Source organism: Pipistrellus hanaki (genome assembly GCF_964339955.1).
Source record: "Pipistrellus hanaki genome assembly, chromosome: 4".
In the NCBI taxonomy this organism is placed as follows: domain Eukaryota; kingdom Metazoa; phylum Chordata; class Mammalia; order Chiroptera; family Vespertilionidae; genus Pipistrellus; species Pipistrellus hanaki.
The window spans coordinates 55822281-55839575 of NC_140506.1; the positions used below are offsets into that span (position 1 = coordinate 55822281).

At 37.5% G+C, this 17295-nt stretch overlaps 1 protein-coding gene across 1 annotated transcript in view; it reads right to left on the reverse strand.

Moving 5' to 3' along the window:
- FBXL17 (F-box and leucine rich repeat protein 17) overlaps nt 1-17295 on the reverse strand; it is a 408991-nt gene that overhangs the window by 132320 nt on the left and 259376 nt on the right. Inside the window, exon 7 of the mRNA XM_084881035.1 lies at nt 15049-15125. Coding sequence (XP_084737161.1) covers nt 15049-15125 — 77 coding nt within the window. The remainder of the gene's footprint in view (nt 1-15048; nt 15126-17295) is intronic.

Genomic DNA, 17295 nt, shown 5'->3' on the forward strand with positions numbered 1-17295 from the left:
TCTGCAAACTTGCTGTCCTACAGGGTGTGGAATGTAAATGCAAGTGTGCAATGAGCCAGATTCGGGGCCGACAGTGCCCCAGCAACACCATAACCCACCTCAGAAGATGGAATCATGTGGTCCCGCAAGGAATCGAGCTCCCTCCTCTCTGGTTTGGGGTAGGTCACGTGAGAACCGCTGCTGCCAAGTCACTGTAGCTCGGCAGCTCCTGCGTTGAGTGTCTGTGCCCTGGTGGTTAGTGTGCAGCACAGCTACCAGTCAGATGGACACTTAACATATTATCCTTTTATATATACATAGATTAGAGACCTGGTGCATGAAATTCATCCTGCACCCTCAGCTCAGCCTGCATCCTCTCCAATCTGGGACCCCTTAGGGGATGTCTGACTGCCAGTTTAGACCTGATCCCAGTTGGGCCTGTGGGATCAGGCCTAAACCGGAAGTCGGACATCCCTCTCACAATCCAGGACTGCTGGCTCCTAACTGCTCACCTGTCTGCCTGCCTGATTGCCCCTAACCACTTCTGCCTGCCAACCTGATCGTCCCCTAACTGCTCCCCTGCCAGCCTGATCGTCCCCCTGCCCCCCTGTCAATCCAATTGCCCCCTCTTACCTTCTCTGCCGGCCCTATTGCCTCCAACTGCCCCCCACCCCCACTGGCCTGCTCGCCCCCAAGTGAGCTCCCTGCTGGCCTGCTCAGCCCCAACTGCTGCTCCGCGGGCCTGCTCACCCCCGATACGCCCCTGCCAGCCTGCTCACCTCCAACTGCCCTCCCCTGCTGACCTGATAGCCCCCAAATGCCTTCCCCTGCCAGCTTGATCACCCCTAACCGACTCTGCTTTGGCCCCACCACCATGGCTTTGTCCGGAAGAACGTCCTGAAGGTCTTCTGGAAGGTCTCCCGGTCATATTAGCTATTACCCTTTTATTAGTGTAGATTCTTGCAATATTTTCCCACTAGCAACTATATCAAGTACGAAGTTTCCAATCCTGATTCCTCATTCCCCAGTCCCAAGAGATTTAATAATGGTAACACCTACTTTAAAAGATGTTTGGAAAACTGACACTTTCCCCAAGAACACCACACTGGTTAGAGGACACTAGTTAGAAGACACAAGGTGTCAGTCCATTTTCCCAACTGTAGGTCTTCCTGACTACAGTGTAGGAAACTGCTACACTGGCCACATCTCAAAGATTTTCCCTTTTTCTTAGTTATGACATTTTGGGTCCAGATTAACACGTTAGGCACAGCAATACTCTTAGTGATTCTGCTGCCTGATATTAGCTAAGCTTTCTCCCTGGTGCAGAAATAAATTGGAAATCTGTGCCTGCAGCCATGTCTGGGCTGCATGTGAGGTGTCAGGGTTCCCTGTGAGGCTGGGCCTGGCTGGCCCCGAGGCTGGAGCAGAGGCTGGAGCAGAGACAGCAGTGCCATCCTGTCAGATGGCTAACCCACTCCACCTCAATCTTAAGAGTAAAACAACTGTTTATTAAAAAAAACAAAACTGAGCAGAGGAGGCGAGAACTATAGTGTGCTAGTGGTTACATGTCTTCCCTCTTATAAAATAAAAAATAATTTTAATATTTAAAGTCAAATCTAAAGCTGATTTTAAAATCTTACAGTGAGTCAAGAAGTAACAAAACCATTTCCCTTTCTGAGTGAGAATATGGTCCTTGTTTAACGTCCTAAAGATGTGCTCCCTTAAAATGGTACATTAACCATGTAGCTAGGCGGCATTGCTTACGGTAAGAGCGACCCTAATTGGTAGATAGCTCCTATCTGGTTTGAGGGAACTATCAGGACTGGAGGGGCGACACTGCTTCAGATTCCCCAGGTCCAACTTTTGGGGATGTTAGATGCTATGCCTATTGATTGTTCCAAGAGATGCTGGTTCTTGGGGGTTAGAAGCTTCCAAGCCAGGGCAAGGCCCACACCCATGCCAAGTGGCACTCACCTCCTTGCACGGCAGCCCTTATCTGGTGGGTGAAAGATGCTCCCCTGGCTGCAGGGGGAACTTCCGCAAGGTGTCCCACTGGGGAGGGCTGTCTGGCACTGCGCTGTGGCCAGCAGTTCCCATGCTTGACCCGGCTGCGGAGAATGGACCAAGGATGACCCATGTCTAAGTGTCTAAATGTTCAGTTGAACCTCATAAGATCTTATGGTATCCTAGGCACCTACATGTTTAAATTGTAGTATTTCTTTTGTAACAGAGAAGAAAAAGGTTTATGTGTGCAGCACATCATGTGTTAAAGGGAAACCTCCCCAAAGTTCAACTTCCGTAGCTGTTCAAGGAGAAAATCCATCGCCATGTACTTGAGGATAAAGGATTTGCAGCTATATGGTGCTTGAGAAATATGCGATTGCTGTAATTTAACTCCCTGTATGTGGGCTTCAAGATGCACAGTGGCATATTCCAAACCAACTTTTAAAGAAAATTGCGTGGAATTTTCAAGACGTCGGGAGCATTCTTAAAAGTTATGCAGGAAAAAAACAAACACAAAAAACATGTTTTTGATAGTTATGAATAACACTCAGTGCTGCCAGGTTGCAGGGAAGGCTCTTTTTGCTTCAGTATGGTTAGGATTACTGTTAACAACGTTTTAACTAAAAACTTTAGAGATTCAAATGGAAGAATATAGGTCACTGAATTTTCACTCACCGTGCAAGTATTACTAGTGGCAGAAAGCAAGCTTTGTGAGCGAGGGTCCACTGTGGGCCCCGGAGCCCACATCCCCCGCAGTAGCTGGGAATTGAGTATGTGTTGGCGAGAATGATTTGGCTCTCAGTCAGCCAGTCAGGGGACCGAGCATGCACAGTTAGAGACCTGCCTGGCACAGAACAGAAGCTTCAGTTCACAAAACACTCAAGTCCACACAAATGGTACATTATCACTGCAAGCTGGAGGGGATTAGATCTTTCCTAGCAGGTTGTAGATTTAGATAGATTTGTAATAGTCCAAAAATACATTACGCAGCTCCAAAGTCTGATTCTACCATTTTCAACTGGTTTCCTAAAGTTGAAATAAAAAAGAGGTCAATATTTGAAGAGCCTGCTGCATGTTAAAAAAAAAAAAAAAAATGGTTTAAGGAGCTTTAGCCAGCACTGGGAAACCTTGAGAAATTACAATAGGTGTCCAATTTAAATGCTGTATCTTAAAATAACTAATTTTAAAGTGTAGGCTATTAAAATCAAGACCACTTGCCTGAATAAAAAGTTAAAATTGTAGTTTTGCATATATCCAAGAGAGTAGAATAGATTCCAAATCAACAGTGTATCCAGCAAAGAGATGAAGAATGAGCTGCGTGGGAAAAGCAGCATAATTGTGGAAAGACTGCGCCTTCCCACGTAATTTGTGTGTACGCAGGCAGGAGTCTTTCTTCAGATGTGTGCTGGTTGGTAGCCTATCTGTCCTCAAAGGCCCCCAGCTCTAGCGTCAGTGCTTTCTTCCACAGAATGATGGATGTGATGGATAATACTGACAAGTGTAGCGCTCACTGAACTTGCTCTAGCCCCCAAATACAGCGGAAGTAAAAGAGCATGACAGAAATGTGGGCGAAATATGCATGTGGGGAGTAGGAGACCAGTCTGCATCACGATACATTCCACGAGCATGTAAATAACTCATAACGGTGTCCTGGTAAGCACTACACACGGAAAGCTGTGGCAACAAAGAAGCCACAGCTTATGTGCAAATGTCAGCCTGCTTGTTAAACTTACCCCTCTTTCTGCCGCTCAAGAAAGAGATGTTATCAGAATACGAGTGAGTCAGAAGAAACCATGAAATCTGTTCTAATTTATAATTTTTTTAAGAAAGTAAATCATTTGCCAACCTTGATTATAAGGTGTGTTGCAATGGCAAAGTTGAAAACAAATGCTTTAGAGCACTTCATCCAATCTCTTTTGTAAACTAGAGCAGAAGGTATGATTTTCAGAAAAAGCCAAGTACATTTGCCTCAACATAAAATAGGACTGATTGAATTTCAAACTTCATTTATTTTGTAGAGCTGAAATGTTAAGTTCCTTATTCTGTTCAAAATTGAATTGAATCTTATTTATTATGATATATTTGTGTATATATCATGTATATATGCAATTATAACTGCTGTTTTATTATGATATATATACTAATAAATATAAGTAAATGAAAGTAAAATATATATATATATTTTTTCTTTTTTTCTCCTCATTCATTTAAAAGAAGTTTCTGCTGCCCAGCTGGTGTGGCTCAGTGGTTGAGCATCGACCTATGAACCAGTAGGTCATGGTTCTATTCTGTGTTAGGGCACAAACCTGGATTGTGGGCTTGATCTCCAGTGTTAGATGTGCAAGAGGCAATGTAACAATTATTCTCACTCATCATTGATGTTTCTATCTTTCTCAAACTCTCCCTTCCTATCTGAAATCAATAAAAGTATACTTTAACACACACACACAGACACACACACACACACACACACATTTGTTTTAAAAATAAGTTTTTGCTTATTAAAAGATGTAAGTGACTGAAAATTTCAAGTACACTCCCTGCAAGCATGTCCATGAAGTGCCATTCTGGATGGTCATGGCTGTCAGGTCCTCAGGACACAGAGAAGCACCTCTGGATTCCACATCACAAATGTGACTTCTCAAAGCTGACTGTGGAGAGAGCCTCAGACACACAGAGGGCAGGGCAGGGGCTGGAACCTACTAGGAGATTAGTTATTTTAAATCTAAAAGAGCAGAAGTAAACTCTATGAGAGAATGTAAAATATCTCCAGAGCAAACCTGCTTTCTTGGAGAAGATCCTAGAGCCATATGTAAGGAAAGGGTATTAGAAAGGGGAAGAAATGGAAAATTTTATCTAATTAAGAGATAGAGATGATTAAAACATGCTACAAGTAGTGAAAATCAACCTCTATTTAGACAGTTTTCTACATAATTTTTTCTATTTCTAAGGATTATTTACCTGATAAAAGTATCTTGGCAAGTGAAATTTATATTATATCCATATGAAGAGAGCTAATTTTAAAAGGGTAGGTAATAACAAGTAGAAAAGTACCATAACACCCTGAAGACGGAGAGGATTTTCTTTTGTTTACTCCTTACTGCTAATTTTTAAAATCTCCATTTCTCTGCCCACACTCTGTCATTCTCAAGGAAAGACAAGCTGCTTCCAGGCATTCGGCACACACTGGATCAGCCACGTCAACTCAACACAATTGTTTGAAAAGTTGAAAAGTTCAAACTATTTATTTAATGTCATGCAGATAAACCCAAGAAAAGGAACAAATTTGACAGATGAATTCTAGGTGATTCAGTTTTACAAACCCAGGGGACTGTTTGAGGATAAAGCTTAAAATGAATAGTTCAACATTAAAGTTAAAAGCATTTACTTAATTAGGAAATTAAATGAATAAAGCTACTTTTTGGCCTCAGGAAGAAGTGCCATTTCATATTTATCCTAAACTAAAATCATGAAAAGAATTTGTTCAATTCTCTTACTCCAAAAAATACAAGATGGAAAGATATTAAGCCTTTATTTCATCTGTAATAAGATCAACATATGGGACTTGACAAGCTTAGGAAGGTTGGCACCTTCTACCTGGAGAAGAACGGTGTCCACTTTCACCAAGGAAATCCACCCATTTTTTTGCTGGTGGGCAGGTCACTGACTGACTGATCTGCTTCCTACCTAAATGCCTAAGGATAAATGGAACCAGAGCAGTGTTTTCCAAACTGCTGGTCATTCTAGTAAGTGATAAAATCAATTTAGTGAGAACCCAACAAGCATATTAAATGCAAAATGTATTTTTCACTGCATTATGAGGAAGTTTGAAAGCCCCAAATGAGATTATGTAAGGCCATATAGTTTGAACACTTTTCTACTCATTTCCAAAATGGGCCCAAGGAGTCTAATTTTAGCACTTAAAACAAATGCAGAGGATCTGAGCTAAATAAAATCAGAAGGAAATCTCCAGAAAGCTGATGGCGTAGCTAAAATATAAAACTACTTCTCCTTCCCATGCCCCACCCCTAACTTCTCCCAAAGCAGAAAATGTGGGAAGGATTAGGAGGGTATTGGGGGTTGGGAAGACTGGAAGTTTGTAGTGTGTTGGGATTCCCCTAATAAGGATGCTGATGGTGATGAGCTGTAATGGGGAGGCCGCACTGTGATGAGATATAGAATAGGCATTAAGCTGGAGGAATAAAAGGCAGTAAATACAAGACTCAGGGTGCAGAGAAGATGAAATTTTTCACACACACAAGCCTAATTCACTAAAAAAAAAAAACCCCAGAGTTCTTTAGAAAAACAGCTGATATGTCCCTGGCATGAAATGCATAAGCTAAACCTGGTATATCTCAACAGAATCAGTATATGTAAAAGAATAGGGAATCAACTTGAAGAAGTGTCTACTACCAAAGACAGACAAGTTGGATATCAAGAAGAAAAATGTCTGAGACGGATTGCTCAGTTTATGATGATAATTTAAAAAAGCAACAATAATTTCTCATTGCTCATCTTTGGAGGATGAGGGAAACCAAAGCAATATTTTGAAAACTGGTAAATAAAGAGCCAGATTCACATATTATTCCTTCCTTTCCCATATACATTAAACTCAGGTAAACCAAAAGGCTGATGAAAAAAAAATAAAATAAAATAAAATAAAAAGGTGCTCTTAATATAAGGAAGTCCTGCTAACAAATGAAAAGAGAAAGACCTGCTAAGGCTTAATTATATCATTGTTAGTGGATATAATGATGGGAGTCTATAGAGTAGAAGCAATTATTTTAATGCTTACTTTACATTTTGCTATGACTGTTTCCTTCACTTTCTAATGGGAAACTTAGCAGATGTTTATTTGTTTTTTTCCAAAATAAATCAGATGCCAAGTGTGTTAAGCAGTCTAATTAACCAGTAAATAGTGTAGGAGATTTAGTCAAACATCAACTGGGAAGAGCAAGATTATCTCAAAGAGAAGGTGAAACTCTTGGAGAGCAGGTGGAAGAGACATGGTTTGATGCTTTAGTAGGAGGCATGCAGCTCTTGGGTTTTTCCTCCCTTTCTGCTCCTCCTGTTCATGACACCTCAGAAAACGAGCAGCACTAATGTTAAGGGAATAGGGAAGACAGCAAATCTTCGCTGAAGAGAGAGCCAATCTGAGTTGGCAGAGAGCATTCTTGGAAGAGGGTCTCCAAAGGGCAACTGAGGCAGATTGTGACACAGCCCTGCAAACCTCGGAGTCAGGTATAAGGAAGATGAATGTAAGAGAATAATTGCTTGTTTTTACAACTGGGCACCTTTAGAAATCACTGTGCTTTTAAAAAAATGCTATGAAATTATCTAATGTTGGCTAAAATTGCTTTTGAAGGGTCATTTGAATGAAGAAGTCATCTCTATATGAAAAGCAGAGAAATTTGAGAATTATCTGCACATAACCCATTAAACTATTTGCAGTGGGGAGATTTTTAGTTCCAGCATTGCTTAATTAATTAAAAGCTGTCCAGGCTCAAATTTCTCATCTATTAAAGAAGAGTAATAATATTTCTTCTTCCTTCATAAGTTTTTGGTAATAATTTCAAAAAGAAATGTAAGAAAATTTTATTACTCATGAAGAATTACATGTGGTTTTGAAATGATTAATAGAACATTTGTTGAATATATGAATACATACTGAACATCAATGAGAGCTGTCTCTAGCTTCTGGCTAGGGAGTGCTTAATCATAGCATGTAACTGATACTTCTTGTCAGCATAACAAAGTTATGTGAATAAGCACATTAAATTCCATAACTATATAATTAGATCCAATGGAGTCGTTACTTTATTTATATGTTGTCATTTTTTATATGCAGACAGACAAACATGGTAGTATAAAATTGTTATATTTTTAAGACTGACAACAGGAAAAATGCAAGTTTTCTAGTAATAAACCTAAGCACATCACTGACCTGCAAGTGATAATGCAAGAGACCGACTTAATAGTGAATCTGTACCACACCAGTGCTCACAAGCCACATGAACCCGAGTCTTTCCAGGCCTGTCACCACATCTGTAAGCATGATATTAATAATGTCCACAGAAAACATCCAAAACATGTTAACTATTATGATTATTGTTTTAAAAGTTTTACATTGGACTTCTTCTAATTAAACTGGATACTTAATTAGTAGTTAAAACCAAAGCAGTGTTTCCTTTTATATGTGTTAAGTGAAGTAGTTACCATGGGAATGGTGAAGACAACAGGAAAAGCGGAGATGAAAGTTGGAGCTTACCCTGAATTTTCAACTAGAATATTTCTTGAAGAAATAAAGTTTCTTTAAGATTTGCCCATGTGTGTGCGTAATCACTTTGGCTGATTTTTGTTCTTTCTTTAGATTAGCCAATGCATGTAAACTCATCCATTCAGGCACCTGTTCGTGCTCGGAGCCTTTCCTGGGGCAGTACTACCTGAAAGGCACTTCCTGCTCGTCTCTGCCCGCCCCCTCCACCCCCTGCTGCCACAATGTTTCGTATACCACAAATCCTTCCCAACAATTTCAACCTCTGATGACCCTGAGAGCCTGAGCCCCAACATCTTATAGGGCCATATTAATCTCTGACACCATCATATTGCTAAATGTTAGACAACTTTTTCTTTCTCAACACAAAAGTAGGTACTTCTCAGCCATCTCAGTATTCTCCACAGCATCCAGCCAGCACACAGATAACAAATATTTGCTGAATGAAACAAACATGAAACCAGTAGAGAATAAGTCCCAGGATTTGAAAAAGATTTGAAACATCATACAGATCAATCCCTTACCCAAATACTTCTATTTTCCCACATCCCCCTCAGAGATGACCTCAGCTTGAATAACTCCTAGAAGAGGGAACTTACTACCACACAAGACATCTACTTTCAAGAAACTTTAAACACTAGGAAGTTGTTTCGTGTGTGGAATACTAGAAATCTAGTATTACTGCAAACTTCTTGGTTTTCACTGCAGTCCCCTTTAGCACTACTCATTAGTGATAAATACTACTACTACTAATATTTCTTTCTATTGATACCACAGGATAAGACAAGAAAAACAAATGCTTAGTCTGTATACTCTAGAGTACTAAGCAATGTACTGGAAGAAGATAGGAACTCTGTGAAAAATGACTATGTGATTGGAACAAATTATGTTATCTAGAATAGAACTTCATGAGATTAATGTTAAAAACAGCTAATTAAAATTTAAAATATTTTTGAAATTCAAAAAAATAATTGAGGAAAGAAAAGTTGAAAAGTTAATATTTCAGTTACTAATTCAGTTAAATATGGAAATTTAGTGTTTAATTATTAAAATTATTAAAAATATTTGAGGATATAAGAAAGTTTAGGGGCAGGTGCATTTGTCTTTTAAATATAGGTTAAAAAGTTTCTTAATTCTAAAAAAAAAAACACCTATTATATATGAAAATAGAGTTGGCCTTTGAATTGGTTACAGGAATATATTCTTAAAGAAATGTCTTAAGATGTCTTTCTCAATAGATTTGAGATCTGTAGTCTTTGATGGTAAAACATAATGATAACCATTGTTATTACTTAGGTTATGTAGCTGCAGATCTAGCATGAGCTAGGAAATAGGGAAGAAAGTCACATTTTTTGTTGTTGAGCAAAGAAAAGCATTTAGAAAAGTGTGTAATTAAATTCAAATCTTTGCTGAAAAATCATAACCATTACTTAGAAGAAAGGGAAAAACAACAACATAATACTTGCTAAGTACAGCAGTAGACATAGAAATTCAGTAGTGAGAAACTCCAGGAATAAAATAAATAAGTAGAAGTGAAGAGAAATAACTTTAAGATAGACATATAAAAAAGGAAAATTTGAAACAACAGACTTAGCAATTTAATACTATTTTGCTAGAAACAATATAAGCTATCTATATTGAAATGATAGAATGGAGAGAAAGCCTGAATAGTCAACAGTAAACAATAAGATATTCTTTTTGACTTGCAAATGTACTCTCTGAAAGTTCTTTTCTGTCACTTGATAACTATTAGAGTTATTCTTGCTGACAAGAGGAGTTGAATGTTATCCAGCAATCTTTGAAATACAACTCGAAAATGAAACAAAACATAAAAGAGAAAAGGGAAAAGGCAGAAATTTAGTTTTAAATGTAACATCATTGCATGTAATGCATACCTAATAATATAAAAAAGATAATATAACATAAAGCAAAATTATTTTTGGTACAATGTATTTTTCTTGGATAATTTATCAATGTTGGTTTGACTCTATGTAACCCAGAAGGCTTGTTGGGATTTCATTGTTTTTTTTCAGTGTGCTTACTTTGATAATGTATCCTGGGTCCCCATTTTGGATTAGCTAACAGTTAAAGAGGTTTGGTATCCCCATAAGAGGTTGGGAATGCAGAACTATTAATCTTTCAATAGCCTTAGAAGGTCAATAAGGCTGGGGTGAGGCATGGGTTACACCAAAGCAAAGATTAATGGGAGCGGACCACTCTCTGTCATTCTTCTTGTCTGAAAGGAGATGCATTACCTTCCCCCCACCCCCTACCCCCCGCCTCTTTTAAAAAAATAAGTAGGCTAGCCCTGTCCTCTGGATCCCACCAGAATGAAAGCTCCAGGAATGCTGAAACTATGCATGGCCTACCTCCACCACATAGTAGGTGCTTGAATCAATATTTGTTGACAGAATAAATATATATCATGTCTGTCATGTAACAGGCCAATGATAACCATGGGAACAATGACCTTGTTGACTTGGGAGACCTTTAGTCCAGGGCAACCCAAAAGCTCTTGTGGAAAGCTTTTGGGTTAGGTTTAAAAGGCCCAGGTCAGGCAGAAGCGCACTTGGAGCGGGCAGAATAAGGGTCAGGGGAAGACCGTCTGGGGAGAGCAGCCCAGGCCTGTGGGAGTGACAGAGGCACTTGTGAAGAGCACAGAGTGAGCCATAGGTTGTCAGTGACCTTGTAGGCCCCAAACAGCAATGTCGGTGATTGAGGGTTTACGGTCCTCCTTAATGAAAAGTTATTTGACAACTTGAGAAGAAAAACCAAAGGATGTCCTCTAGAGGGTATTTCTTGGACCCTTGGGGGTGTTCAAGTCAAAAGAAATGCAATGACAATCCGGAAAGAAACCTGGGTCCTTTTTACCCCTGCCCCCTGAAATGGGATCACGCTGGTAAAATTCACGATGGAGACCACAAATAAAGCTAAGTGCTTTACCCATCCATTTCATTCATTACATCATCCCTTCTGTGCCCGCAGCCCGAGACGAAGCCTGGTTCTGACCTCCGTGGCTGGAATGGTCCAGGCTGATTTCTGTTCCTTGTCTTCCTCTGAACCCTCAATATCCACTTTCCCAAGGAGGAAAAATTTCAACAGAAAAGTGTTGAAAGGTGAGTGGAAAGATGGATTGGAAGCTCTTAACTGACAAATTATTATAGAAACAAAGAAAAGCATAAGGGGACCCAAGAAAAACCACCTAAACAAAAAGGAAGATAACAAGGACAAGAGGTAGGGCAGAAACCTAAACCAGCAAATTAAAGACTTTAAACTTTCTGCTATAACTTTCTCATTATTCCCTACAACTTGATTTAGACAGCTTAGCTATAGAAGTCAATTAGATGGGTATAGACTAACAGGTCAAACTTCCTAATAATGATTCCACAAGCGAAAAAGCCACACTGAGAGGAGGAGGAGAGCTGATTCTTCTTTTAAAAAGAGATGATTTTTATCCTAAGAAATGCCAACTGGTATGAGCATCCATATGTCACCAGGAATGACACAGATGTTTTATATTCATTTTCACTACCTTTGATGGTGAGTATTATCATGTGCCTAAGAGATGACAAGACTAGGGGGTTAAGTAACTTGCTCAAGGTCACAAAGGATAGAAGAGGTAAAGCTGAAATTCTAACCTAATCTCTCACTCTTAAGTTTGAGTTTTTCCCACAGCACTGCCCATAACATGTATTTGTTCAGAAATAGAAGAGTGACAATATTAGATTTCTCTTCAGGGAACAATTTTCCAAGACTGTATTTTCCATTGAGCTGTGTCTGAATTATTGATTTGTTTATAATTGCTATCCCTTACCATAAAGATTTATGTTCAGTTTGGGGAATAAGAAGCCAGTTGGAATGATAGTTTTCTTCATGACAACTACATCATATATAAATTAAAATAAACACAACTTCATAACGACCTGGCCAGGTGTTGCTAAGTATTATAATAACACATTCAACATCTGTGAGAATCTTGACAAAAATTACAAATGATATGCCAGGCAAGCTGTTGTTTCTAAATTAATGCATCCTACAAAAAAAGTTTCAAAACTCTCAGTATTCTATACTGAAAACATGTACAAACATAAGAAGAGAGGAGACCAAGTAGCTGGAATATGAGTAGAGCAACAAGCAGCAGATTAGGGAGTAGTCCTCTAGAAGGAGGACATTTTCCAGGTATCAGGTAACATCAAATTTTACAATTTCAGCCTGGCCAGCATAGCTCAGTGGTTGAGCCTCAACCCAGGAACCAGGAGGCTACAGATTTGATCCCCAGTGTGAGGTGTGCAGGAGGCAGCCCATTAATGTTTCTCTCTTATCTCATCAATCTTTCTGTCTCTCCCTCTCCCTTCCTCTCTCTCTGAAAATAAGTAAAATAGTTAAAAACAATTTTGCAATTTCTCAGCAGCCTCCAAAAAGTTCTATAGAACACATCTCTATTTATCCAGTTAAAGAAGGAGTGAGGCATGTGTTTTTCCTTGCTAACATTTACACAGGGTGAGGGATCACAGTCAGCCCTCCCTAGCAGAGCAGTTACCTCAATAACATGCTGTTTCTCTGGTTACGGTGAATAATCCTTTTTGCTGTCTTTTTTTTTTGAGAAAAATTATTCATGTGTTATTGGCATGGAACTGGGGAAAAAGAGATGAGCTGAGCGAGCTTTCAGTAATTTGTTTAAATTTTATAATCAAATAGCAATTATATGACAATCTCATAAACTATCGACCTTTTCCTCTCATCCTCTATGGGGATCCAACATTTTGAACAGCAGAATCAAAAAAGGCACAGAGACCTTCACCACAAACCCTCTGAAGGCTGCAAACCCTGGAAAAGGAGGAGGAGAGAACAGATGGGACAAAGAGCCTTGAAGGACTTAGGAAAATTATGATGAGGCTCTCATCACCACAGAGGGAAGTCCCACAGTGTTCACTTCTGGTTCTTCTCTCCTGGACTGGATCAGGTGTTCTCGCCTTTGGCCGACATAACGTCACTGAGGCAAGTTTTACAAAACTGCTGCCTGGGCCTTATCTCTTAGACATTCTGATTCATGAGAGAAGCTCAGGCAATCTCCCCAAGTGATTCTAAGGTGCACTGATCTAAATAATCGAGAGACATGAATAAATGCAAAGCATATTGGCAAGGTTTCAACATTTTTGCCTCACCAGAAGAAAAGGAAGCATAAATCTCAAAACACCAGACCAAGACTATCACTAACAATAAACAATAACAATGAACAGTGGCACCAATAACAAAACAAAAACCCCTTCCGGGACCTACAAAAGGAAAGGAGAGAGAAGAATTTTGTGTGAAACTTTTCTCCACCCCCCTCCTGTAGGAAAGCAACATTTTTCAGTAGAATATTCTGTGCTAACCATTAAACTGGATGCCCATAAAGAAGTATGAAGTCAAACATCAATCCCACACTTTACAAATGAGGAAACTGAGCCTCAGAAAGGTCAAGGCCAACAAACAAAGACAGAACTTGATCCCAGATTTGTCTCAAGTGCATAGATTTCTCTTCTCCATGTCTTCTGGTACGTTTCTCTGTACTGGCTAACTTAACAGGTGCTGGAACAGAGTGTAATTTCAAGGAACATTTTCCACTGTGGGATCTTGAAGGCTTCATGCTAAGAAACGTAATCCATAGCTCTCCTGGCTATTAGCAAGCTAACATTGCATTGAACAGGTAAAGGGAAGAAAATAAAGTTGAAGGGGCAGATAGAGGGCTAATGGTAAAGGATCTTGAATGCCAAGTAAAGAGTCTGGAATGAATGACTGTACTAATTAATGAACAAATCTACATTTACTATTCTCAAAAAGTAAAATCTGAAAAGAAATTAGGGTTATTTTTAAGCCAAGCCTTTTTTATGTTATGTTTACATTATAGTTTCAGTAGAGTTTTCCAAAGGATGAATTTAGCAGCTGATAAAATACAACACTCCTACTCAGGGCAGCTGGGCAGCCTGACATTCAGGAGAGGAGTTGAGTAGTAGCATATGTCACCACCAACAATAAAAACTTAACAGGTCATTAGTTTCCCTCAAGGTAAAGAGCATATTCTCAAATATAAATGGACAAATAAAATATTATAACAGAGAAAAGAAAACCATTTGGACACCATAAAGACAGATTATCTGGCTAAAACTTTGAACAAATATAAACCTAAATAAAATAGAAAAACTAGTTTATTTTTTCTTTATTTCTCCAACAGAATGATTTTATACCTTTCATATTTTTATAAAACAACATGTTTTTCTTTTCCCCACCTTAACTGGACACTAAAAATTCGGTTAATTTAAAATGTTGCATACAAATATTTGTCTTTTCCTTTATCCAATATATCTACACACAGACATTTCCAATGCTTTAAAAAAAATTAAAGCATTAAGACGTTTGGCATTTGGAATATCAGCAGGAATGCATGTGATAATGACATTAAATTAAGCAAATCAACTCAATGTAATAATTTTAGTTATGTTTATTAATCAAATACTTAATTATCCTGATGTTTTCATTGTATAAATTTTTAGCCATATGTTTTAATCCTACATGTAATCATACATCATGTGTACATGTATGTGTGATTACATATAGCAATAAATTGATATACAATTTTACTCTTGTATAGTTTCACAATTTCTTGCCTTTTTCACTGTTATGATCACAGTTAGCCCAAATAAAGATAAAAGTCTCTAGGAAATATTGCTCTTGATGTCTCTTTAAAACCTTTCAAAGACTTTGTAACTTTTTATTCTTGAAAAGGATTAGAACAATGGCTCATTACATACCATAATCGGTGATTTTACAGGACACCAAATACAGCTCTTTCAGGTTTTGTCCTTCCTTTGCGATGACCTCCACACACCTGAAACACACACAAAAAGTGGTGAGATGCACTAATGTGTTTCAAGTTAAATTAGAAGAGTTTGGTCAGGACCATAACAGGAAGAGGTCAGCTTTTGATGAATGCCATAGCTCTCTTCTTTCAGCAATCCTCTTTCAAGGTGTTTCAGGAAAAGGTATTATATTCCAGCTTTAAACTCAAGTGCTCTAATACCTAAATGACTTTAATTAAGTACATTTATGACTAGTGCATCTTTTACAACCAAGTGATGAAAAAGGAGATATTCCTATAAGAATAATGTTACATTTGGTCATAAAAGGCTAGTAAATATTTTCTATATAATGAACATATCGTTAATATTATAAAATAATATAAAAATGATTATAATGAAGTGTAGACTATATAGATGGATGGTGATTATAAGTGGATGATAATATTGCTTATAGTTCAATTATGAATATGGGGCTTGAATAACTGAAACACACATTGTTTTGGGAAATTTTATTTAACATAAAATTTGCCTTAAAAAGCTATAACATTGATTACAGAAAGAAAAATCTTTACACACATAAGAGCTTTAAGATCTTTTCATTTAAAGTGGTTTCTACTTAATATTTTAATGAATTATTGCATAGACACAGGTCATTTCAATAATACTAATATAGATATGTAAGATTTATAGTCTTTCTGGTTTAAGTTAAAAGGTTTTGAATGGTACACTCTGCTCTAATAGCCTTAGAGGGATATGTAGTGCAGAATTGAATGAACTTTTAAAATAATGATTAACAACACTATCCATTTTGTGGCTCAGTTCCCTATAATATCAGAAAAACCTGAACCATCACAGTGACACACAGGCACATGCAGCCTTCAGTGCAGTCTCTGTTTTAATCTTTATAAATAGCAGGTAAGTAAAAGGGTAAAAGCAAAAAGAGTCATTAACCTTTTCTAGGAAGGAAGGATCAAGTAATTTGATACCTATGTGTATAATCCATCAAAAATTTACTGAGCAGCCATCTCTGTCTTTCAGATATTTTATTTGCTGTCTGGCTTATTTTCAGGTATCTTCATAAAATGTCAGGAAATTGTATGCAATTTTGCTTCCCAAAAATTCATTATTGAAGGTTAAATTCATTATAAAAAAGGCATGTTTTTCTTTAAAATGTATTTTTATAAAATATTATCTTAATGGAATGATAAACATTTCAGGGTTCCTCAGAATAACTGGATAAATATTCTTTTGGGGGTATTTTTAAAAAATATGATAAAAATTGATAAGGATTTCCATAGCAATAAAAGAAAACTTAAAGCTTTAATAAAATATAATTATGATTGATACAGTTTATTATAAAGAGAAATTTAAAAACCTAATTCCAATAAAATAAAATAAAAATAAAAACCTAGTTCCACATTTGGCTTTAATGTAGCATTTTAATAAAATCAGAAAAAGGGAAGGATAAAAGGAAAAAGGAAAGATTACTGACAACAACCACATTTTCTATATAATTTTAAAAACTAATTTCCACATGCTAAAAATAAAAAATATAGGCCCTAGATGATTATAAAATTTTTAGTAGTTAAGACAAAAGCCTGACTAATTTCTATCATTTCAAAGAAACATATTTCACAGTCCTCCATTATCAACCAAAAATGTTAGTAAAATCAATATTTTGTATGGCCAAAATGAAAGAAATTAGTGCAGAAATAATCATCATATCATTTATTTTGTTCTCATTCTCTTTTCAAGTAGTTCAAAATGCCCAAATTTACATATTATTATGAAAAAACTAAACAAATGCAATATCCTATTTATGTTTCTGCTACTTGATTCTATATTAGATATGCTACAAGCACATGTAAACATTAAAGATACACAGGGCAGACTATCAACAGCAAATAAGACAAATTGATTTTACTGCACAAGTCAGATCAAATGCTATTTCATAGGCAACAGGAACCCGTATTCATGTAACACAAGATAATCAATCACTGGATGAAAACTGTCCTAAAGCTGATGAAAGGCCATGAGCATCGAGTTTCCTTTCGACACAGCAGAGAAAAGTTATTATGAGTAGATACTGCAAATATATTAAGCTTACTCAAGGGGCAATAACTGAGAGATAAGATTAGAAGTAAGCAGTAAGTATCTTTTAGACAAAGAAAAAAGAAAAAGAAGAAAACTATAAGATCT